The sequence below is a fragment of the Letharia columbiana genome (genome assembly GCF_014066305.1).
Source record: "Letharia columbiana isolate WasteWater2 chromosome Unknown Sc0000013_s0, whole genome shotgun sequence".
Classification (NCBI taxonomy): domain Eukaryota; kingdom Fungi; phylum Ascomycota; class Lecanoromycetes; order Lecanorales; family Parmeliaceae; genus Letharia; species Letharia columbiana.
This window is the reverse complement of record NW_023501052.1, coordinates 339,536-364,091: the sequence shown is the minus strand read 5'-3', so window position 1 is coordinate 364,091 and position 24,556 is coordinate 339,536. Positions and strand designations below refer to the sequence as shown.

General features: G+C 50.9%; 5 protein-coding genes across 5 annotated transcripts; 4 read left to right on the top strand and 1 right to left on the bottom strand.

The window, feature by feature from the left end:
• Nucleotides 1–2,985: 2,985 nt before the first annotated feature.
• On the top strand, nucleotides 2,986–10,194 carry HO173_005047 (uncharacterized protein; the record flags this gene model as incomplete). Its single annotated transcript, XM_037306965.1, has 9 exons — nucleotides 2,986–3,013; nucleotides 3,068–3,331; nucleotides 3,394–3,643; nucleotides 3,790–3,904; nucleotides 3,953–4,553; nucleotides 4,758–6,427; nucleotides 6,521–8,086; nucleotides 8,135–9,340; nucleotides 9,400–10,194. The coding sequence occupies 9 exons, from the start codon at nucleotides 2,986–2,988 to the stop codon at nucleotides 10,192–10,194; spliced, it is 6,495 nt and encodes a 2,164-aa protein (XP_037166089.1).
• A 1,542-nt stretch (nucleotides 10,195–11,736) lies between these two features.
• HO173_005046 (uncharacterized protein) lies at nucleotides 11,737–13,978 on the bottom strand (the record flags this gene model as incomplete). Its single annotated transcript, XM_037306964.1, has 4 exons — nucleotides 11,737–12,966; nucleotides 13,228–13,443; nucleotides 13,470–13,610; nucleotides 13,652–13,978. 4 exons carry the CDS (start codon nucleotides 13,976–13,978, stop codon nucleotides 11,737–11,739), a joined length of 1,914 nt encoding a protein of 637 aa, XP_037166088.1.
• A 1,945-nt stretch (nucleotides 13,979–15,923) lies between these two features.
• HO173_005045 (uncharacterized protein) lies at nucleotides 15,924–18,562 on the top strand (the record flags this gene model as incomplete). Its single annotated transcript, XM_037306963.1, has 6 exons — nucleotides 15,924–16,002; nucleotides 16,057–16,074; nucleotides 16,139–16,215; nucleotides 16,313–16,379; nucleotides 16,447–18,296; nucleotides 18,443–18,562. The coding sequence occupies 6 exons, from the start codon at nucleotides 15,924–15,926 to the stop codon at nucleotides 18,560–18,562; spliced, it is 2,211 nt and encodes a 736-aa protein (XP_037166087.1).
• A 734-nt stretch (nucleotides 18,563–19,296) lies between these two features.
• On the top strand, nucleotides 19,297–19,974 carry HO173_005044 (uncharacterized protein; the record flags this gene model as incomplete). The annotated part of the gene is made up of 2 exons (XM_037306962.1): nucleotides 19,297–19,453; nucleotides 19,475–19,974. 2 exons carry the CDS (start codon nucleotides 19,297–19,299, stop codon nucleotides 19,972–19,974), a joined length of 657 nt encoding a protein of 218 aa, XP_037166086.1.
• Nucleotides 19,975–20,941: 967 nt separating this feature from the next.
• HO173_005043 (uncharacterized protein) lies at nucleotides 20,942–23,835 on the top strand (the record flags this gene model as incomplete). Its single annotated transcript, XM_037306961.1, has 3 exons — nucleotides 20,942–21,164; nucleotides 21,224–21,411; nucleotides 21,460–23,835. The coding sequence occupies 3 exons, from the start codon at nucleotides 20,942–20,944 to the stop codon at nucleotides 23,833–23,835; spliced, it is 2,787 nt and encodes a 928-aa protein (XP_037166085.1).
• Nucleotides 23,836–24,556: the final 721 nt, after the last annotated feature.

The window sequence follows — 24,556 nt, the reverse complement described above, 5'->3', positions numbered from 1 at the left end:
GCAAAAGATGGGCGTCGTTTCAACTTCGCCCCCCACAACAGCAAAACAGTCTTCTACATCGCGCAGCGACAGTTGAAATCGAACAGCATACAAGCAAGGCCTCTGCGCTCGCGTCTTGCTTTCTCTTCCAACCCAGACCCAATTTTCTCTACCATCACTTACCATAAAAAACACACCACAGCCCACCGAGCACCATCAGCGACTGGTCGGGCCGCGCTCGTGAACATGCCACATGTCAACGCTGACTCCCAGACCGCCAACTCCAAAAAACCCCGTTACAAGCGTTTGGTCGGCGACGAAAATGCTTCGGCAAATGCCATGGAAGGGCATCCCTTTGCTGACCATAACGCAAATATGCCGGGTATCTTACAGTCAGAACGACCGCAACAAGACACGACCTTGGCCGAATCCCGGTCTGCACCATAAGGAAGAGCTAGTAGCTTCACAGTCTCGCTCGCATTTCGCTTGATGCTGTTTTCTGAAAACTTCAATTGTCAAACGAAAACCACCAATTACCCTGAGTCGTCCAGTCAATACTCATCCACCCTCTATACAGGGCGCTGAGCTCCTCGAGACTCCACTCCTCCTCCGTTCTACCCGGTCCGTCCTCCTTAAAGCCAGCGTTAATCACGCGCAGCCGAGCCGGACAAGGACGCTCTCGCATCTGGACCTTCTGCGAGGTCTTCGGATAATTTTCGATGCTATTCCACCCGTTGTTACGTGATACCTTGTTCTTCCGGCTCGACCCGGTAAGGCTGTCGTACGCGGATTGGTGCCTTGGGGACAATGGAGGACGTGGGTGGTACTTATAGTAAAGGCTGTTAGTGGGTTTCGGCCTGCTTGGTAGGGGCTTTCTTGACTCCTTCTTGAGAGAAGGGCGAGAGTGTGAGCAACCCATGCTAAAACCGACAGTTGGAGTTTTCTTCTTCTAAACGTTTAGTCAGAGTGAATCTTGCGATGTTTCGGACTTTCTTCTGACGGGTAAATTGCTCCAAGTGGGTCCTCTGAACAGCAACCGACCGTGATACGATACCTCGCTTGTGAGCTCTAGATTTTATTTCACACAGAATTAAGGAGCCACTGCATAGGAACAAAGCCACACCGTTCGTTTTTTGTAACGCCGACGATATCCTTCTTTGGGTCACAGGCTTCGAAAGTTTGATTGTTCTCAGGCTACCTCACTGCATCTTTGCGGAAGATACTAGACCCCTCCCAACGCGAAATCGATTTGGAGGCACAATGTAAGTCTCAGCATATAGAGGCTGGCTTTGATAAACACTTTACACTTTGCGTCAGTACCTGCATACATCTTCACTCGTCTCTCGTCACCGTTTCAGTCAGTCTACGTAGAGTCAGCAGATCAGCTAACAGCTCAGCATCGTATCGTGCGTCGGCGACGTAGCTACAGAAAATCTACTTAGGAAAACAAGACGCTGGTCCGATTCATCTTAGTCGCAAAGAGATCCTTAAAACAGTCTTCACTGCGCCAACGCCCTCGTTATGGCCAGATAGATCCCGGAAGGCATGCGAAGTGAAGAGACCTTACATGCATCTTAAGGAGGCACGAACAAGAAAACAAAAAGGGAAGATGAGAGCGTAGCAGGGACGAAGCATTGAGAGATGTCGAGGAAAACAAAGGAAATAGCTTGGGCTCTACACCTTAGGGCTTGAAGGCTTCAGTCTTCTCGAAGCCATCATCGAATCACTGAAGATCTACTGCGCACTAACGGAGCTATACACTTGAGAGTGAAAGAGATGTACCAGATAGCTATAGAGTGAGGATTAAAGATGTGAAGAACGCGTTCTCATCCACTTGGCAAGTTGGCAGTGGCCTAGGTAGGTAGTCTAAAAGGTACGGATCTACGCGAGCCGAGCTTTCCTCTCTTCCACTAAGCCACTAGGCCACTAGGCCACTAGGCGCAGATCAATAAGCCACGTTCTCCCCTTTTTCAGAATCTGACAGCTGTTCTAAAATGACGCCGCATCGACGCGGCTGAGCCTGTTAAAGACTTGCAAGCCACTTTAGCTTTCAGCTAAACCACCCTTGCGCTCATCTCCCGCCATGAGAGACGATATCCTGACGCAGGGGACATAGAGCATGTTTTCGGCCCTTCTCTTGACCATGGCATAGTACACACTACCATACACAAACCCCTGCTCTTATTATCAGCCTAGAATAACCATCCCGTAGGCCACGAGATGCTGTTGCCAACATTGATAGGGGGCCTAGCCAGCCTGAACCCCCACTTCAGCCAGCCACGCGGCCGCCATCATCCCTTCAAAGGCATCGGGATTGCAGCGGACACGAGGACCAAGCTTGTCGGAACCCCCAGAGGAGAGTCCCGTCTGCAGAAGGCCGAATTTGAGGCATGTCAGATCTTGATACTACCTTTTTAGCTGCATTTTCATTGACGATCGTCCGACTCTCGCTTCAATCCAAACTCACTTCACCAATGTCCTTCATCCAAGTCCTCATCCAGTCATTGATCCGAGTAATCAACCTGCTCCCCCCTCAGAAATATACTCTGTCCCAATCCTCCCCTGTAGAGAATTGAGGCTCGCTGACAACATGTGCGGACATGGCGATGCTGCGTGCAGCAAACTGCATATGGACCCCGTTTGAGTGTCTGCTGTTGACTTCTTCCACATGCAGAAGGCCGCCCCTGATCGGCTTCTTGACTGGTTTGGGTGGCTCTGGAATGTGGAACTTCCCCGTATGGCTAATCGTTGTGCCACACGTCAACATTAGACTGACATTTAGCCCTCTCCGCGCGTCACCGCTCGGGGGTCAGCCAATTACTACGTCCTATTTGGGCAACTTGAGGGAAGTTCGAGGCATGCCCCGTGCGTAGCTCACAGGCTGTCAGAATCTATATCTTAAGACTCTCTCTCTTTTTGAAATCCCTGATGCCAAGTCTACGTTCTACCCGTCAATGCAGATTCAACCGATGCTGCTGTTGTAACCCTTTCGTCATATGTTCGAGCATGCTTGGTCTTCATCGTAATCCTCTCTGTAGGTCATCCTTGGCCCGGTGCATTACCGTTCCTTATCTGACCATCACCGCAGCTAGGAAACCATCGAACTCAAGTAATACAACGATACCTCTGAACAAAGATACTGAAGAGGGCAAACGCTCAAAAGCCATGGCTGATGACACTCCCGCCGTCAATGGCAGCCAGAGCCACGACAATCTCAACGTTGACAAGCCAGCCGTGATTGCCAAGGAGCCAAAGGTCTCCAAGCCTATGGTCTATGAGTCCAGCCCAAGCAAGGAACCGGATGGCTTGAGCAACGGCACTACAAACCATGCAAGCCAAAGTATGACCCAACGTAAGACAGTCCACCTCTTAAAACTCTTCATCCTTATCGCTGACCAAGATTTTACTTCACAGGCTCTCGAAACCATACGCGTACCTCCAAAGGCTGGGGCGATTCCAGTGTCATGTTCTCAAAAGACCAGCAGGTCACAATCCTTCAAGAGACGGTCATCAAAACCCGACGAAAGTTTGTCGCAGATTTCGATCAGGCTGATAATACCGACATTCATAGCTTGACCATTGAAGGCTTCCTCCAATTCATCGAGCGCCAGAGGCTCACACACATGCCGCATCGAGGCTCGAGATGGGACAAAGTCCTCAAGTGGTACGCTTCTTCCGAGCTCAGATATCCTCTTGTCAACCCAGCTTGAGTCTTGAGACATTCCTTGGGGGTGAATGCTGTTCAGATATGTTTCGAAGGTGGACATCCCCACTGGAGTAGGCAACGCTGACTTCACAATCTCGATTCAGGGCGGAGTTCTTCGCTCTCCAGATATCGGAATATTCCAAGGCTGTTAAAGGCTTCGTCCGTGACAGTGGTCAAGCGGCGCAGTTGATTTGGGCTGCAGCTTGCGCCTTGCTCGAGGCAAGTCTCCTGGTCGGTGCCTTGCGGCTTTTTGCTAATCTAGCGTAGCTCGGCCCGAGTAACGTCCAAGCCCTCGACAAGACCTTTGCCGTCTTCTATGAACTTGGACTTTCCCTTTCGGTTCTCCTGCGCCACGACAACCTCCTCCACGCCGATGAACACATCAGAGTGGAGGTAGGCCAGGCCTTCAATGACTTATTGACACTAATTCGAGACGTAAGCATCTATTACTACGCTCAGGTGAACGCCGTCTCTGCCGGACAAGTCAGTCTTGATTTCAACAGCACATTTGGTGGTCACATCGAGGCTTTTCACAAACGCATAGGTCGAATTACGGACGCTATGTGGCAATTTGAGCTCGGCGATGATGCGTCTGTGGATTTCGGGATTCTTCGAGCCTGGCTCCGTCCTCGCGACCGTAACCTGGAGACCTTGACCAAGAGTCGCCTTCACGCTCCAGGCCATCGAGACGAGTACACCTGTGAATGGTTCCAAAGACATCTCCTCGACTTCTCACGAAGTAAGGATGATGCCTTGTCGATTGTCGGACCTGCAGGCTGCGGCAAGAGTGTCTTGTCTCGTTGGATCATTGAGAGGCTGCAGAGGCCGCTCGGCAAGAGAACCTATGACATTTTATTTTTCACAGTTGGTAGGTCATCCGCGTCCGCGCGGCTCACTCTATTCCAGTCACAGACACGAACACCCATTATCAACAGCAAGCCTACATCTCATTCCTAGCATCATCAATTGAATTGGAATTGTTGCTTTTTCACCGCTGAGTTTTTACTCACATCTACGCTGCTATAGCCGTCATTCCGAACCTTCGGCACCCGTTCACTAACGTGTCCAACAGAAGCAGACGTTCCTAGCGAGACTTCATCGGTTGCGATAGCCAAGCATTTGTTACTACAACTCCTTGAAAAAAACATAGGCGATGAGCTTCTGTTCCAAGATTTGGCTCAGGCGTACGACATGTCATTTTCGAAAGATACCAGCAATCTCGAGGACTCTTTGTGGAAATCTTTGGAGAAGGCGATGGGTCGATTCGCCACCCAACACTCTCTCTTTGTCATCATTGATGGCCTTGACGAAGTGAAGGGTGGCGAGCAAAGCAGAAAGCAAATCACCCATCAGTTGGGGGCGCTCGCCGCGAAGCATACCAACGTTCAGATCATTATTCTATCCCGAGACCCTGCCCCAATGCCAACTGAGGGCAAGGTTCAGACATTCAAGATTACCCATGATCATACGCGCGAAGATCTTAGGCATGTGGCTGGGCATGCACTCCATGGCTACGTGCATTACCAAGGACAAAGCGAACATGCTCGCGAAGCGGTTGTTGAACAGCTAAGTCATGCCGCAAAAGGCAGCTTTCTTGGCCTTCTCTTGACTGTCAAGTTCCTGAGGCAGGAGAAATCCCACGAAGGGTTTATGAAAGCAGTCAAAGCTGCCAGGGATACACCAAACTCTCTTGACGAGCTGATCAAAAAGCTAGTAGATACGTTGGACTTCTCCACATCAAATACCAATCACTTGCTGTCCTGGATGCTCGTAGCTGAGCGGCCATTCACCATCACCGAAGTCAAAAATCTGTTGCAGATTGACCTCCAAAAGAAACGTTCCGTAGACCGGAAGACGGACATCAGGGAGGACATCAAGGCCTCGTTGGGAGCTCTAGTCATCATCGACAACGGTTTTGTCCGCGTTCGACATCCTGCAATTAGAGCTCAGATGTTCAATCTCCAGAGAGAAGGCAAGAAAGTTCTGAGCTATCAATCTGCGCAGACCGATCTTGCCATGAGACTCCTAGCTTATTGCCGGTTCAACCTTACCAACTCTCGAGATCCAGCCTTGGAAGTGGTGGCTAAGACAGAGGTCAACCAGCTTTTTGAGAGTCATCGACTGTTGGAATACGCAGTGCGATACTGGACACTGCACTTCCATGCTTCTTCGATGTACACAAGCGCCGATAAATTCCAGCTCTCGGCTGATCTCAAGGCCTTCTTTCCCAGCTCAACACAGCTTGTAATGCTCGAGTGGGCCTGCTGGGATCCCTTGGTCGATTCTATCAAGACACATGAGCTTGCCCGCCGCATACGTACAGATGTATTTACTGAAAAGCATGAGTCGGTACTCCAAAGCTTGATCATCTGTGGAGGCCTGTACCAGAAATGGTCGAAGACGACAGAGGCTAGCATGTGCTTCTACCGTGCGTCGCACATTGGCCAAGAAATACTGCGCGAAAACCATACAATTACCATTGGATGCACCACGACATTCCTGACGATCACCGAGACTATCAAAACAACAACACGCACGGAGCTGGCAACATGCAAGGAGGGGATGCTGAAGTATATCATCAACGCCTGCAAGCATCAGCATGGAAAGACGCACGACCTGGTAATTTGCTATTACAAGATGCTCGCGCAGCTGTACATTGAAATTCGCGAAGAGCACCATGCTGAAAATACTTGGCGCGAGCTTCGCGAGATCATGATTACACGGTATGGTAAGGGCTCAGAGGTAAGTCAACGCAAACCCTCGAGTACATTTGTCCATCGCATTGCCTGGTCAATTGTCTAATCTTGCAGATCACGTGCTAATACTACCATGCAGGAAGAAATAGGCATATCTGAACAGCTTACTATTATACTCAAAAAAGGCGACAAGAAGATAGACGTTGTCGAGTATGAGAAAGGTATTTTCGATGTCGCCATGGATTTGGAAGTTTGGGACATTCGCCGCATCCAAATGACCATAGAGTTGGCGGTATCCTATGAAGCGCGCGGTGAATATTTCCTTGCCGAAGAACTCTACATAACACTCTGGAGACGCCTTACTGAGCAGTGTCATCATCCTCACCACCATCATGGGGTGGAAATCCACATTCACACCATCGATGTAGTCTTAGAGTACGTGCGGTTTCTAAGACGCCGTCATCGGCATGAAGAAGCCTCCAACGTACTCATTTGCGTTTGGACCGAGTACGAAGGGTACGATTTCGAATCTGAGACGATTTTCCTGCGACTCAAAGTCGTTGGCGAACTCATGCGTGCTATCAACCTTCTGTCCGTAGCCATTTCCGTGTTCAAAAAATGCTGGGCATGGTTCGAGTCTCATGGCAAGCATGAGCACACCGAATCCTGCGAAGTCTTGATTTCCGAGACTATGACAGAGATCATCTCGACGACATCTACGACGACCGCCTCCATTACTAGCACAACGCCGACAACTACAGAGACGGTCATCAAAGAGCTTTTCGAATCGACCATGTCCCGCAGTACGGTGACATCCGAGACCTTTGCAATCTGCAAGGGCCTCGTCTCCTACTACATGAGGATGGAACAATGGTCCCAGTGCATCGAAGTGACGAAACGATCGCTACTGCTTGTCTGGAAGACGATCATATCCGGGCGAGGGACCATTGCTTTACCTAAAGATTTCGGGTCCGAGGCCATCGACATTGCAACAAGCCTTGCCGTTTGCTATGACCGCTCGCATCGTTTTCATGAAGCCGAGGAGATCTATATTCGCATTTATCGCGCGTGCCGCAACTCCTGCCACATTCACGATGAGCGCTTGACCAGATCCTACACTGTGCTTATCAAGTTCTACGAAGGACACCGTCACTGGCACAATATGATCGAAATTTATCATGAACTTCTTGTCGAGTACCGCAAGCTCCTAGGCACTTCCCATACCCTGACTATCAAGATTCTCTACATTCTGGGCTCCCTATGCGCTGACCATGGACATGACCACGCTCACGAGTACTACGAAGAGATCATCACAACGCTGAACCATGGATCGGCGGTCTGCCACCACGATGCTTTGGATGCCATGTTCTTCATGTTCAAATACCATAACGAGGGTGGTCATTGGCACAAGCTACAGGCGATCTGCAAGACTCTCTGGCTGACTTGGAAAGACCTACATCAAGGATACAAAAAGTTCGGTGTCGAATTCGTCGAGGTCCTTTATCTGCATTATCGCTACGTCCTGGAGCATCATAGTCACTGCGAATTTTCCGTTCTCCGGGATTTGACCGTTGAATATCGTAATGCTTGCATCAAGATCTTTGGCGCTTCCGCTACGGTCACTCTCAAGGCCTCCATAGAACTCGCTCAGATCTACATGAAGAGTGAGAAGCATGTCCATGAAGCTTTGTCGATATGTGAAGAGGCAAGTAGTATTTGTGGCCCTCATCTCTACTTATGCTAACTATGTCAGGTGTTGACCACGACGAAAACAACCACGACCCAGATATCTGAAACGACCATCACGACTGTTAAGGTGTTGTTGACAAGGGCGTACGTGAAGGTTTGCAACCACAGTTCTGTATCAAAACCTACCGTTGAACGGGCCATCAAAGTGGTTCTCGAACGCTTTAATTCCCTGAAAGCAACCTTTGGCTGCTCTCATATTGAGACGTTGACTGTCCTACGGGAGCTTGTCCTCCTGTATATGAAGCTGGAAAGCCATTCCATGGTGGTACGCATGCTGCTCGATACAACAATCGAGATCATCAAAAAGGAAAAGCACTCCAGGACGCTCCACGAGGCCGCAAAAACCATGGGCTCCATTTATATCGCCTGTGGAATGGCTGAGCAAGGCCACGAGATGATTCACGAAATGCGACTACAGCTGATTACCGGAAGCGCCAGCTCGGACAAGTCGAGCTTCAAAATTGACAAATCCACTGGTAAAGGCTGTTACGTCTTCCTGGTTACGTTTGAACAGATAGTTCTAGGACAGATGACCATCAGCTACTCCGAAATCATGGCCGATCTCCTCACAGAGACGATTCTTTACGAATCATTTACCCGCTGCATCAACAACAAGTCCCATACTGAAGTCATCCTCGCAAGGGCTGGTAGCCTTCGCGCCTTCTTAGTCTCTCGCAAGCGCAAGGTACAAATTGAGGTTCTGGAACATCAAGCTCACGAGATCTTCATCAAGAAGTGGGGATCAACCATCAAGGTGCGGAGCGAAGTTAGCCTTATCTTCTGCAACAGTCTACTCGAAGAACTTGGTCGTCACGATACTCACAACGTAGAAATTGGGCCTTCTGCGTGCATATCCAGCGTTGCCAAGGTCCAGTACTTGCTTAGCGAAGACCGAATTCAGCAAGCGTACGAAGTGGCGTTCTGCGCGCTCAACTTCATTAATCAACAACGCGCATATCATCAACTGCAGAACGTTGGCTACGGCTTCAAATTGTCTGCACTCATGGCTGGCCGTGGTCTCGAAAAGCCAATGAAGGCGGAAGTCGACCCCAAAGTTCGCAATGACATGATGGAGCTTTCGCGCAAGATCATCCACGAAGTTCTACAAGCATGCAAGGATTCCAAGATCGACTTTGTGCGCTTGCAGCTGCGTGAGCTGAACGACCTTGCTGGTCTGCTTGGCGAACAGCAAAACCACGTAGATCTTGAAGTAAGCCCCCCTGACTCTGGCCCCACCCATATAGCCAAGCTGACCGCAATAATCGACAGTGGCTCCTCAAGCTACTCTGGTCCTCCCGCGAAGTCCAAAAGAAATGGTCCTCTACCACCATCGTCTCTATCGGTCGCCGCTACGTGCAAGCAACATATGCCAACAAAGATCACCGTTCCCACGCTATCCGACTCTGCGAAGACATCTGCTACAATCTCCGCCGCGTATGGGGCTCCCTCGACCCGAAGACGCTCGAGATGTCCGAGCTGCTGTCGCAACTGTACACGAGCATGGGCCATTACCGCGAGGCGATGGGTGTGCACGAAAACATTCTGAGACTGGTCGTAGAGGGCGACGATGGCGATGACAAGACTGTCGACACAATGGACTCGAAGAGGGTCAAGATGCATGTGGAATGGCTGAAGCAGTGCTACCTGCGCCTGCAAGGCTGGGACAAGTCTGCCGCTACCTACAGAGACCTCGTCAGCGCAGTCCTCCGCATGGAAGAGTACAGGCACAAGCCAGAGTGGCAAGGCGTACACGGCACCGACCACTGGGACAAGAAAGAACCGGCCTCGGACCGCATCGGCAAATTCGTCGCGCCGAAGGAGTGGGAGTTCGAGGACCCCGAGACCGCCAGCGGGCAAGACAGCGCCGGGGAAAACACCACGTACAAGCGATCAGGTATGGGTACGAAGAGGGCGACGAGCAATTGGGGATTGAACCACTTCCGCCACGTGTTGAATGGGGATTCTGAGGTACACCACCACGATGGTAATCGGACCAAGGCACCGGAAGCGGCAAAGCCGTTGATCCTTGACGGTGACGACGATGGGTACGAGAGCGCCCGCTGAGGAAGTGGGTGATGGGGATGGGGGGGTGAGCGGGAAGCCGTAGATGTTTGTCCGCGGCGCCGATGGCGTGTGCGCGTGACTTCTAGCCTTCTAGGATATCGTCGACGTCTGTCCATTAATAAATATAATCTGAACCACCTCGGTCCCTTTCCACTCACTCCAAACCTCCCTCCCGCTATCCACACTCTCCATTCCCCTGAACCCTGTTTCCCCCCCTTCGTCTTCTCCAACATCCCCCCCCTCTCTCACCTCCCAACCGCCACCAGACCCGAAAGCCAACCACCCGCGCCCCGACCGCAGGGCAGTCCCTGCACGTTGGCACGACTTTGAAACAATCCCCCGCAGCGGACGCCGTGATGGATCATCGCACGGGCGGGGCGAGGCGATGCTCCATTTTTTTTAATTTTTTTTTATTTAGGGACGAGTTGGTGCCGTGTGGATTGCTCGCGATGGCATATGGACGATGATAAAAACGGGATGGAAGACTTTGAGGACGGGCAGCTCGTGGCGGGGAATATATGGTGTTGGATGCGGTCTGGGGCTCTATTCTACTGTTGGTATTGCCGAACATGAGAACCGTAGCGCTATTCACCGATGTATTTTGGAAAAAGGGCATGCGGAGTGAGGACTCGCTCGCTCGCTCGCTTGATTGACATTCACACCTTCGTCAACAAGAAGGAAACTATGCATATCTATTCATTCGTTCAAATTCGCTAACCACCCCACCACCACCACCCCAGCGACCGCGAGTTCGAGCCCGGACCGCGCATGCCGCCGGGTCGGTTGTCTGATTCGCGGGCGGCTGCGGGGGTCCTCACGGCGCACGGCTGGCTTTTTTTTTCCCGGGTGCCTTGTCGTTGGTGGTGGTGTTGGTTTGAAGGATGGAGGGAGGGAGGGGGGTAGGGACGAGGATGGGATTTGGGTGCTGCGGGGCGAGGATTGGAATGGTTGGCGGGTATGTATGTATGTATGTATGTATCTTGATTCGGGTCATGCAAGTTCTTGGTTTTGGTGTTGGGGGGGGGCGAACGGTCGAAATCAATCCAGTTGGTGCGTAGCTTGCGTGATCCGATACTAAAAGACGCGTCGGAAATCTTGCATGTCTGAAGCCCAAGGTCACCTCCGCTATCGGAATATGTAGTCGAGTTTCGCCAAAATAGTTGGTACGAAGGCGTTCTGAGAATGCCTGTTCCCATTGCCATGCGTCTTCCGGTCGTAGTACATAGCGACTCGACCGGCCTGGAACCATGAATTTCATTTTCGCCGGCGCTGATCGCCGCGAAGTCGGCTAGCATCACCTCTTGAACATAGCAAATCGGGTTCTGGCCGTAGTAATACGCCGGCGGTAGAGAGGCCATGGATTCCCGGAGTCCGGACCAAGATCGAAGTACCATACTTTATAAGACGAAGTTGCCAGGTATCGTAGTCGGTACCCGGTGCTAGTGTGACGCTAATATCACAGCACCGTTTCCGGCTCTTGTAAGTAAATAATCGCTGATCACGAGGAGAGTGAGATGACGGGGCTAGATTACAAGTCCGAGATCAGGTGGATGGAACCCAGTAAGGCTCATGGAACTGCGCCATACATTTGACCAAACTTGGCGGCGACTCCTGCCATTGAACAAGCTCAGTCTGCAAATCTCCGCTAGTCATGTTGAGAGGGTCTTCGACGCGACCGTGCAGATCTTTGGCCTCGTCGGTTCGATTGTCGTAGCCGACGTTGACAGTAGGGACGACTTGGATCCGACCCAGACCAAGCCTCCACAAGTCCTTGGCAAACAACGTCGGTTCGCCCATGTAGCATTCCGCCTCGACGTTTCGGCGGAACCGAATCCGGCGCTCCATTATGGGTCGAGCGGATATGACTGCTCCGCCGTTCCAGCATGCGTATACCTGGAAAGGCTGGCGTTGAAGATACTGGGCACGCGTCTGTCGGTCGGCCCAGAAGAGGTTGTCGGAAAATTGCCATCCGCCATCCTGTGCGATCTGCCAGAAGGTTTCGCCGACTATTGAGCGCGCAACGTAGATGTCGTAGAAGATGGCACCGCCGTGCGACCAATCCATACCGCATGTCATGGTCGCATGTTGCATGTTCTGCTGGTACAGCAGTTCCAGAATGTCGTGGGGACACAAGTAGACGTCGTTCAGGAAAATGACCTGCGCGTCGGGCGAAAATTTCGCTTTCTCCATGACCAACGGCGCCAACGCCAAGTTCCTCAGAAATGCTAGGCCTTCGAATCGATCCTGCTTTCCGTCTTGCGGGCTGACGTCGCTGGTGGACATGTAGAACACAGCGCCCAACCGTTCCACTTCGTCCCGTAGAGCCGCCAAAACTTGGTATGTGCCATCTGTAGACCTGCCTTCGACGAAAGAGACAGCGCACCGTTTTGGGCCAAGGAAACGAATGGTCTGAATTATAGACCCCAACAGAGTTGGCAGGACCGGAATAGTCTGGTAGAGATCTAAAGCGAATAGGTACTGGATCCGTCCATCGTGCTCCGTTGTGACCTGTAGTGAGTCGTAGCGTGCAGCAATTGATGCCGAGCACTGAATTCGCCACGCGGTACTATTGGCTTCTCCCATTATCTCACGTAGACATTTCGCCACCTCGCCCGGGGATAAGGCGTCCATGTCGTGAGCCTTGGTGCCATTCTGCCATTGTTGAATATAGTCGTCCTCAAGCACTGGCCCAAGGGTAGTCTCCGTTTCCTTACCGGTACGCACGGGTTCGGACTCAATTCCCTTCACTTTTGAGCAAGACTGTAGAGCAGACTGGTCATGATCAGATTGGGGTAGATTGGGAAAGATTCTGTCATAGATGTGGGAAAACGAGGACCATAACAAGAACAGGACGGTTAGGAGGAGAATCAATTGCACACTGATTCTCGCCTCTTGCTTCCGTCGCATCTTCTACTTCCTTACAAACAGCGTCAATAGAGGAAATTCTATACAAGTTCAGGTCAGATGTTCCAGCATCTTGATCTCGAGCCCAGCTTGCACATTGACACACACGAATCAGTAGAAAAATATTACATGGCGAGAGAGTGAGGACACGTGAAGTTTCATTAGCCTTCGCATAGAGGCTATTTCCATGTCGGCTGGATAGCGTGCGCCTATGTTGTGTCCAACCCATGTTGCAAAGAACCTTAGTTTCCGCCAATCGTAAGCATGCGCTTGGCCTGGACCGTTGGCCTCTGACATGAAACAGCCATCGAACTTTGAATCCTTGGCGGCCATGGGGCCTGGGGCCTGGGGCCATTGAAATGCATACCAACAACAATTATGATTGCGTCTGCTAAATTGAGCTCCTTCGCGATGTCTTTGTGCTGCTTGAAATGAAAATGCTCGAAAGATCCAAGTAGCGTTGCGTGCGAAGTTTGAAATTGACGAAAGTCGACGTCAAAGCGGCAACCATCCTGTAGTTGATCGTACGAGTACAGCAAGCTATACATGCCACTGTATCTCCGTCCAAAGCTATATTATGCATTTGAAGGGAATTGGAGGAAAAGGAAGCACCCAAATGGATAGCCTGGACTGCCGCCTGAAAGGAATGGGCGCAGAGTGCCTCCTCGAGATCCTTTATCTCATCGCTGTGGTCTAAGAGCACCAAGAGGAATGAGAGAAGTGTATCCACGGGAATGGGCTCTGGTTCAAGGGGTCCCTCATGATCGGCTTCGGTCGACCTTGATCCACCATGACTATCCTGATATGGTCTTGGTGGTCCTCTGGAAAGGCGAACATAGACTATGCGTACAATTGTAGCGACACCCATGAGCAGAGGCATTGTTTGGCCTGCGTAGCGAATTGACGCCCTGGATCTTGTTCCACTTGATCGTGAGTTCAGTTGCCGCAACAATTGTACTCGCGACGGCGACGTTGCAGGCTGATCGCAGCTGCAGTAGACTTTCAACGTGCATTCTCCTGCTCGATAGGTCAGATCTACATAGAATGGGGGTGCCACGCGGCCAGACGGAGACAATATACCTATGCCTCGGTGCTTGTTTCTCCACAACCAATTCCGCTCTTTTGAGAACGGTTATTGAGAGCACGATGGCGCAAGAGGACAGAAGCAGAAAGGATAACACTATACTCAGCACCTCAAAACCTTTCTCATTCAACGTGATCTTTGCAAAGAAGAATTCATACTCGTCACAAACCTGTCCATCCAAATTTAGCACTCGGGCAAACCAGAACCACAATTGGAACGACGCTATGGCAACGAGTAACAAACAGTTCAACACGCTGTAGACTTGACCAGGCGGAACATGAGGAAATCTGAAGGGGCCCAAAGCAGGATTGTACCCAGTGAGTACCCCACCAGATGTACAGAGGCACAAGGAAAAAGAAGTACCCAAACGTAAGCAAAAGGATATTGTAGACCTCGACGGACTTGTAGATTCGATATATCAAGAATGACATGGAGGAGCAGGGAGAGGAAAGTGGCGGCGATAAAGACACTGTTTGTCAGGCGTAATCCATTTACTTCGGATGGTGCGAGCCAGGAAGCTAAGTCCCCAGCGTAACCTTGAAGATAGAAGCCGATCCGAATGACCAGCCCGTACATATCGGTATCTCCGGCAAAGCTACAGACTGCCATGGCCTATACAAGGCCGGACAGCGATTCGTGGGAATGGACAAAGGCGTAGCCTTACCAACAACTTCTGCTGCAGCGGTGAACAGAGGTTCGGATGGAGGACCGTTTGAACGTCCATAGAACACAGTATCCGTAGCTCTCTCGAATAAAGTCTCACAGTACAAGCGTCTCAATAACGTCGAGGCGGATGAAGAAGAGCTCATCAACGAAATCGAAGCGAATCAGGGACTGACACTTCCTGGTCTAGAACAATTTCGACTTATTGCTCCCGTATTCACTGGATAGATTGCTTTTCACGCGACGAACATTGCCCAGACCAACCAGCTAATAGTGCGGGGCAAGCCGAGTCAGCTTAGTCGTGCGAGTCAATTGCCAGGCACCAAGGGCAGTCAATCGAGATCAGCGCTGGCCGGACGGGGCCAACGCAGTTGTCGCCGTCGACACAACTTGCACACCTGAATTGGACATTCAAACTACAGGTGACTAGCTTACTTTATCATCCTTCCATTACAGGACTTAGAAGAGGCTAGCTCACAGATCTTTTACTCAACTTGCGTACAGCAACCCGGTCAATGTTCCAATCCCTACTTCAAGGTGGACAGGGTGTCTCACGCGTGAGAGTAAAGGCTGAAAATCCCAGTGTCCGTGCTGTCCAACTTGCCCGGTATTGCCTCTCACAGTCTCATACGGCTTAATCAGGAGGGTGTTTCGTGTGATGTATCGGATGTACTGTTGTATCCTGTCCCGGAAATTCATCGTAAAAGTCTCGTCTGTTTTGGAAATGTTCTAGGGACCTCTCATATCAGGGTAGTACTCTGTAATCATAGCACTTCTTCGTGAGCCGCAACTCGGGAATACATTGTTATGTAGCCTATTACATGTATCCTGGAAATTCAAGATGTATTAGTGCGGAAATGATAGCGCAAAACCGCACCTGCGCTAACGCACCCTAATCCCCGCTAAAGCCGCGGCCGAAACGCCTTGGCACGCGACATCATCAATGGGCTCTAAGCTGACTGCCATTTGTGCTTCCTACATACTGTTGCCTTTCGCTCTTTCCAGGCTCCTTATTGTTTGTCTCTGTCCAAAATCATAATTTATTGAATAGAGAAATCGAGTCTTCAGGAGGAGCGCCATGCTGCGGGGATGGATCCACTCGAAGAAGGATAATGCCTCCACACACTCCTTGGACACGTTGGCCGAACCACAAAACTGTACGAATGCTTTCTCTCAATTGCGTTGCTGGCTTTACTGACCTATATCTTCAGTGGAGGCGGCCCTTCGAGGTAATATCCACGACCCTAGATCTCGGCTTCGAGAAGGATAAGGCTGACGGAATTCCTGATGTAGCGGCAGCACATATAATGGACGATGACCTCGAGAGCGCGGAAGATGGCTTAGCCAGCGGAAACTCGTCATTCCATAAGGTGCGCCAAATGATCCTTCTCGGCTGCCTAGGTTCCAGGCTGATTGGCTTTGGGGCTGAAGGATGTTGGCTGATGAAGAATACTTTGATACCTATAGCTGGCAAAGGGCATGGTTGCTTTCTTAAGAGCTACGCTTGGTTTCGAGCCGGAAATAATACGCGAGGGTGTGTATAAAGTGTTACTCCTGAATGATTCGGGACGATTGCTGATGTATTTATTATGTGCCTCCAGCCGCGGAAAGATTAGCAGATGCCGAGACGACCGCCTCCACCGACCATCGGCGAGCTCAGAAAGACAGTCATTCATACCGCTCTGCTGTCTACCCACCCGGCGCCGAGTTTTCCCTTTGCCATGCACAGACACAATTGATGAGCGCTGTGATTGCAGTATTGAACGAAAGTCTCACGGAGAGCATAAAGGGCTTCTACAAATTACGAAAGGCGTATGTTACGCTTAATACGATACTGGATGCGGAGTCCAGATACATCAGGACGAAGAGTGGAATGGACACAAATACACCCAGCAGAAGGTCGGTGGAATCTTTCAGGTCGGATAGGTCAGCCCCGTCGCTCAAGGGAATGCCGGGTGGATTTGGTGGCGCTACATCTAAGCCGCCATCTATACGCTCATTTCGAGAACCAACTCCAAATAGTTCAAACAGTGCAGCCACAAAACAGGATGGGCTCACCAACGGTGCGCAAGATCATCACGATGATGACGATGAAGATGAATTCTATGACGCAGATGATGGAACGACTGATAAATTAAACAATCTTTCACTCGACGGCGAAGGCATGTTGGACTCAAAGGACCTGCCCGCTCCAGACAACCAAGCCGCCAGACATGGGATCCTCGACCATGACCCTGATTCCGATGTCTTCGCCAATCCAATAGATGTTTTTATTCACTCAGGTGCCAATCTTTGTTTTGGACTACTTCTTGTTATGCTTTCTATGATTCCGCCTGCCTTTGGAAAATTGCTTTTCATTATTGGCTTTCACGGCGACAAGGACCGTGGTATTCGGATGCTTTGGCAGGCCAGCAAGTTCCATAATATCAATGGTGCTATGGCAGGCCTGATCGTTTTAGGATACTACAATACATTCATTGGCATGTCTGATATCATCCCTGACTCAGACCCAACTAGTATCGACCAGAATACCGTTGAAGGCTATCCCAAACAGCGCTGCGAAGCTCTCCTCTCGGACATGCGGAGGCGGCATCCAAAATCACACCTCTGGCTCCTGGAAGAAGCCCGCATGCAGGCCGCAAACAAACACCTTTCCACCGCCATTTCTATACTCGAAAAGCCCATCAAGTCTCCACTCAAGCAAGTGGAAGCTCTCAAAATGTTTGAAAGGTCTCTCGACGCAATGTATATGCACGACTACGCCCTTTGCGCCAAATCTTTCATTGCCTGCGTTGATCTCAACAACTGGTCCCATACTCTCTACTACTATATTGCCGGCGCTGCAAATGTCGAAATGTACCGGCAGCATAGAACCTTGAACCCCACCGAGGCTGCTATCTACGCCAAAAAGGCGACCGAGCTATTCAAACTTGCACCCAAGCATGCAGGCAAGAAGAAATTTATGGCGCGCCAGCTACCGTTTGACGTTTTCGTAACCCGCAAAGTCCAAAAATGGGAATCTCGCGCTTGTGACTGGAGTGTTTCTTTCGTCGATGCTGTAGGAGTCAGCCCTGTCGAAGAGATGATATTCCTATGGAACGGGTACAAGCGCATGGACACGAGTCAGCTCGAGCAAAGCCTTTTGCGACTCTCATGGAGCGAGACTTCGAATCCGCATTGGAAGCGTGAAGGTCCGGATGAGAAGGCTATATTGTCGGTGCTCTATGGCGCTACTCTGAGGAACTTGAAGCGCTACGAAGAAGCGAAGGAACACCTCCGAGCAGGTGTCCTTAGCTGTGACAAGAACGAATTGAAAGGAGGATCGAGAGATGATTGGACGGCACCTGCTGCTAATTACGAGATGAGCGTCAACTGTTGGATGCAGAGGGGAGAGGCAAGGAAGGAGGGTAAGGAGGCTGAGGTGAAGAAATGGGTAAAGGAGTGTGAGAGTGTAAGCAACTTCCCCAGCTCTTCATTTCCTAATGCATATCTTGATTTGAGTCGCAAGACACGTTGCGGAAGTATCTTGACTCCCGCAACTGTGTTATGAATCAGCTTTTCACTTTGAAAGGAAATCACTCACCAAAGAATATGCAGTGGATAGAGAAAGCGGCGACTTGGGAGAAGTTCGAACTGGATGCGAGGATTGGACTCAAAATCGCGACAGCGCAGGACACGTTGAAGAGATGGCATGAGAAGGAAGGGACCGCGAAATAGAAGAGGTCGTCAATGGGACCTGGAAACGGAACGTTAAACGGTAACGTGCGCTGTATTGGTTTGTAAGACACCACATAGAAGTAAGACAAAGGGGTTTGTACAGGTACTGGTTAGGTACATATCTGGGCTGCACTTTCGAAAGGTTCAAGGACGGAACGAAGCACCGAAAAACCTTTTGCTGATTAAATTGACAACCAAAGTGATGACCTGTCCAATTCCTGAGCCCACAAATTCTTTATCAGACTTTCAATCTATTTAGAGCTCCGCCACGCACAACGCATGAACAACCATTCCAGATTTCAGTCCGCCATTGTACAGCGGTGCTTCTGGAGGCTTTATCGAGGATTTTGGCAATGGGAGAGTACGCAATGGATGTGGTTTTCGGGATAGACGACTAGGCGGATTTTATTGGGGTCGTCGTTCACTTCAAAGGGTATCAAGGAGTGTAGCACCGCTTTGAATAACGAGCAGTTATACTTCGAGTCAAATGAACATTACAAGCTTTTTGATTGGCTGGTACCTTTCTAGTAATTACCTCGACCCATCTATCTCATCTATCTTCCTTTTTTGATAAAAAAGTATCATGTAACTGATTTCCCCATTCACGACCGACCTATCCTCATCAAGTCGCTGCTGACGCTGACGCTGACGCTGAAGCCGACGCCGAACAGCCCAACTCCGACTCCGCCGCCTTGGCAGCGAGCAAGTATCCAGACAGGTACGGGGGGACGGCGATGCCGCGGGATTTGAGTTTCGCAATCTGGGCGAGGGTGGCGGCATTCGCGGCTGCGACCTTCTTGCAGGCTGCCGCGCTGAGACTTGAGAGGAAAGAGCTGGAGGACGGGCTCGCGGTAGGCCTGGGACTGGTTGCGATGGTTTTGGTTGCGATTGGTTTGGGTTTGGATCTGGTAGTCGCAGTGGCGGCTGCGCCGGAAGCGGATGAGATCGATGCTGCGGTGGTTGCAGTGGTGCTTGAGGGTGTAGTTGAGGTTGAGAGGGCGGAGGTGGCGGAGGTGGCAGGGGCTTGTGAGCTTGAGGCCACAGTGGTAGGGGTGGTGCTCGAGGATGCAGCTACGGGTGTGTTTGATGTCGCCACGGATCTGGTAGTCGCAGTGGCGGCTGCGCCGGAAGCGGATGAGATCGATACTGCGGTGGTTGCAGTGGTGCTTGAGGGTGTAGTTGAGGTTGAGAGGGCGGAGGTGGCGGAGGTGGCAGGGGCTTGTGAGCTTGAGGCCACAGTGGTAGGGGTGGTGCTCGAGGATGCAGCTACGGATGTGTTTGATGTCGCCACGGATGATACTATTGCCTGCGGGGCCGCGAGTGCTGTAGCGGCAAAGAGCAGGACGAGAGACGTTGGCTTCATCTTGATGGAATGCTGTAGGATTGAGAAGCGGAGACTCGGGATGCTGTAGAGCTGTGCTTCAAAGGAATCGGAGATGGTCCCGCAGAGCAGGGCCAGTTCTCGTCTTTATACGAGAATGGCCGTAGTAGTGGCTTTTCAGATGCGGTGGAGCGCACGGCTTTCAGTGGAAGCCAAATACTCGAGACTGCTTGCCAAAGGCGTCCCTCTGTGAACGAAGGAAATCATATCTCAGCAGACCTCACTGCATTTGGATTCGCCAGGCTTCCACTCTGCTCCTCATGTGTAAAGCCAACACCATTAAAGCTGAGCCAAAGAGGAATGTCTACCGCGGGAAACCCACGCCAACCAGCCACATCGGACCACCGGCGTTGGTGAAACCCAAAAAAAGAAAGAGAAAAAAAAGGTGCAATGTTGAAAGTGAAAACTGGTCATCAGACACTTTTAGAGACTCCTCCATACAGAATGATAGAGAGCGACCCAGGTTTCTGAAAGAAAGCGCCGCGGAAAGGGGGGGGCATCTGGACGGTAATCAAATCGGTCAGGAGGCAAAATTCTTATACTGTAGTGCGTAGAGGATCATTTTTGGTTCTTGCCTGCGATTTCTCAGTGTGAAAGAGACCTTACGCTTGTCCATGGCAGCTGTATAGTAAAGAGCCAGGTTGATACATCACTAATGCCAGATGAAAAGCACTTCACCCCAGCACAAAGTCGTGCTTCCAAGAATTGAACACAGGGTTGTCAGTGTCAGCAGGTTTGTGACACATGTCATTTGAGCCATACTCTACGTTGCGTTGGCGTCAATGGATGGGAGTGGAATTGGGCAGATGCTTGTGGTGCTTACTAGTAGAGGAAGAGACTAAAGCACGTGACTGCGCGACGCCAAGCAATGCCAAGCAATGCCAAGCAATGCCAAGCAACCAAGTAAACAAGCGGCTTTTTTCTTTTGACGCGTTTCCATCCAATCCAGGATCACCATTATTCATCATATCAGTGGTTTACAACTAAAACAAACTGCTATGGCTCCTCGTACCCATGGCAAGCGCAAGATTGATGCTATAGACCTGACTGGAGATGACGACGTGGGATCCGCATCCTGGGCCCACCGAGCTCCTCCCGGGGATGTGACGCAATCTCAGCGCAACTCTTGGATGGAACAAGGCGATGAAGCGGATGCAGAAGACATTGTTATCTCTTCTCAGGATGGCGAAGACTCTGTCTACCAAAGCTACCAACTTTACGGTATGCTATGGATCGGGACAAGAATAATCCGGCATTGCTACCGTTCCTAACCTACCTAGGCAATCTGGATACTAAGATTGTGGGCGTCCAATACTACACCGGCCATGCGACACCTGGAGAACACGTTATTGTTCGTAGGGAGCCCAACAACCCATACGATTCAAATGCCCTTCGCGTCGAGAACGTGCAGCGCGCCCAAATCGGTCACATACCAAGAACGATGGCAAGCAAGTTGGCGAAGTATATGGTGAGACCTTTGGCTTTGATATCTTGCGAAATGCTAACGCCGACCTAGGATTCCGGAGCTCTCTTGGTGGAAGGGTCTCTTTCAGGTCATGTGGGCTCTTACGACTGTCCCATTGCTCTAAAGCTGTTCGGAACCAGCGAGCCTGTCGAGCGAGCCAATCTACGAAGCCAGATGAAAGCGGACAGCCTGCCTTCGGCAGTGATCGACCAGAAAGAGAAAGAGGCGAAGAAACGCAAGGCTGAGGAATTGAAAAAGATCGCAGCCGCAAAGAAAGGCAAAGGTGGAAAGACAGGTGGAGGTGGTCAACAATGGGGACATTCGAGCCAGACTGACTACGCTGGCACTTTATCTCAGGGCGATGGAAATTCCAGTCAGAGCTTTGAGGATCTCATCGATGGCAGTGAGCGGTTCAACCCGAGGGAAGTGGGCAGTGTGGTCGAGAAGTTCGGGGCCGGCGAAGATGCATTGGCCGCAATGCCAATGGCAGAATGCCCAAAGAAACTTACAACTCAATTGCTGCCATACCAGCGTCAAGCACTTGCATGGCTATTGGAGAAAGAGAATCCTCAACTTCCCTCAGCTGGTTCTGACGACGCAGTACAGCTGTGGAAATGCTCTCGGAATGGCCAGATCTATACCAACGTTGCTACCAGCTTTTCACTTAAAAACCAGAAGCCCACTCTCGCAAGCGGCGGCATACTGAGCGATGACATGGGCATGGGCAAGACTATAGAGATGATCTCACTGATCGCGAGTGACAATGCGGACTCAACTGTCTCCAGCAAATCGAAGACAACGCTGATCATCGCACCTGTCGGAGTAATGAGCAACTGGAGCGGGCAGATTGCTCACCACATCAAGCCAGATCATGCTCTTCGTGTGTTGGTCTATCATGGTCACAACAAGAAGCCCATGAAGGCGGAAGACTTCGGGGAGTATGATGTGGTGATCACGTCTTACGGAACGCTGGCCACTGAATACTTCCCTCGCGGGAAAAAGGATCCTCCATCTGTACCGCGTCAGCAAGGTCTCTTTTCTACGGAATGGCGTCGGGTCATTCTAGACGAGGGCCATATCATCAGGAATCCGCAGACCAAATCGGCTCTGGCAGCTTTAAATCTCATGGCGCAGTCTCGTTGGGTCTTGACTGGAACGCCCATCATCAACAACTTGAAGGACCTGTTCTCTCTAGTCCGCTTCATTGGCCTGACCGGAGGATTGGAGCGTCTGGAGATCTTCAACAGTGTGTTGATCCGACCACTCAATCAAGGCGACATCAACGCAAGCCTGCTACTACAAGCCCTGATGGCCACCATCTGCCTTCGCCGCAAGAAGGAAATGAAGTTTGTTGACCTGAAACTTCCCGAGCTATCGGAGTATGTCCACCGTATTGACTTCTTGGATCACGAGAAAGAGAAGTATGAGGCTTTGCAAGCGGAAGCAAAGGGTCTTCTACACACGGTCCAGCGGAACCAGACCAACAGCAACGGGAAAGGTCAGGACACCTACCGTCATCTTCTGGAAATGCTGCTCCGCCTCAGACAAGTGTGCAACCACTGGAAGTTGTGCGGCGAACGGGTGAATTCCGTTCTTTCGGTCTTGGAGTCTCAAAAGGTCGTGGATCTCACGCCTGAGAACCGGAAGGCTTTGCAAGATATGTTGCAAGTTAGCATCGAATCACGGGAAGATTGCCCAATCTGTCTCGAGAACCTGCACAACCCTGTGATCACGGCCTGCGCTCACGTGTTCGGCGCTGATTGTATTGAGCGGGTCATTGAGACGCAGCATAGATGCCCAATGTGCCGAGCTGAGCCTCTGGAGCTTGAATCCCTCGTTCGTCCAGCGGTTGACCTCGGTGAAACCTCTGATCAGCCTGACATCGACACAGATACCAGCAGTAGTAAGGTCGAAGCCTTGCTAAGTATCTTGAAGGCATCTTCCAAAAAACCTGGGACGAAGACCGTGATCTTCAGTCAATGGACTTCCTTTCTAAACATCATCCAAGCCCAACTTGATGCCAATGGGTACAAGTATGCTCGTATCGATGGCACCATGCGTGCCAACGAACGTGACGCTTCACTGACTGCTCTGGAGACGAATCCCGAATGCACAGTCATGCTCGCTAGTCTAGCTGTCTGCTCTGTCGGACTCAACCTTGTCGCAGCCAATCAGGTAATTTTAGCAGACTCGTGGTGGGCACCTGCGATTGAAGATCAGGCCGTCGACCGTGTCCATCGACTGGGGCAGAAGAAACCTACAACAGTCTGGCGGCTAGTCATGAATGATAGCATCGAGGATCAGGTCTTGAACATTCAGGCCGAAAAGCGGAAGCTAATGATGACTGCGTTCCAGGAAAAGACGGGGAAGAGGATGAAAGAGGGAAGCACGGCACGAATGGGTGATATTGAAAGGCTACTTAGATGATCGAGGATATATCTGTACGCTGTCAGATGTGTGTATCTTAGTTGCTCGAGGCTTGTTGGCTATCGTTCAATGTTCTAAGACTTCTGTCGTCAGCTGCTCGAAGCCTGTTGGCTATCTTTTCGGCTTTCTGGATCTTGATAGAGACCTTGTTGAGCGGGGACCTCGCAAAGTGTACCGCTAAGATTCGTTTCGATTGACTTGGAATATCCAGACATTTTACAATCACTGCTATCAGCTAGTATCAGAATCATGGCACCTAGTGGCACTCACGACCGCTTCCCAACGGCAGGCAACCTGCAAAAAAGGTAACCATCCATAAAATACGCTAAAACTCTTGGTATCTCACGTCCAAATACACTGTCACTCATACCCAGAATTTCACAGCTTTTTCTAGCACCTTACCTGTAAGCACGATGTCGAAAGCCAAAGAACGAAACCAGTAGCACCTTCTCTCCCACTTTTCCAGCTCTTCCACCTCGCACCAGAGGAATGTTTTACAATCTATCCTCTCAACGACCATCATCCCGCTCCCCCTCCATCTTCCATCTCAAATACCCTCTCCTACACAAATCAACCCCCCACCCCGCCCTCACCGGCGGAAATCCGCCAAACCAACCCACCCCACCCACTCTCACCGTCGCGCTCCGTCCGTCCGCGTCCGTCACAGCCACTGACCGAGCGCGGCTAGACTCTACGGTCGCACAATGCGCGCGATCGAGTC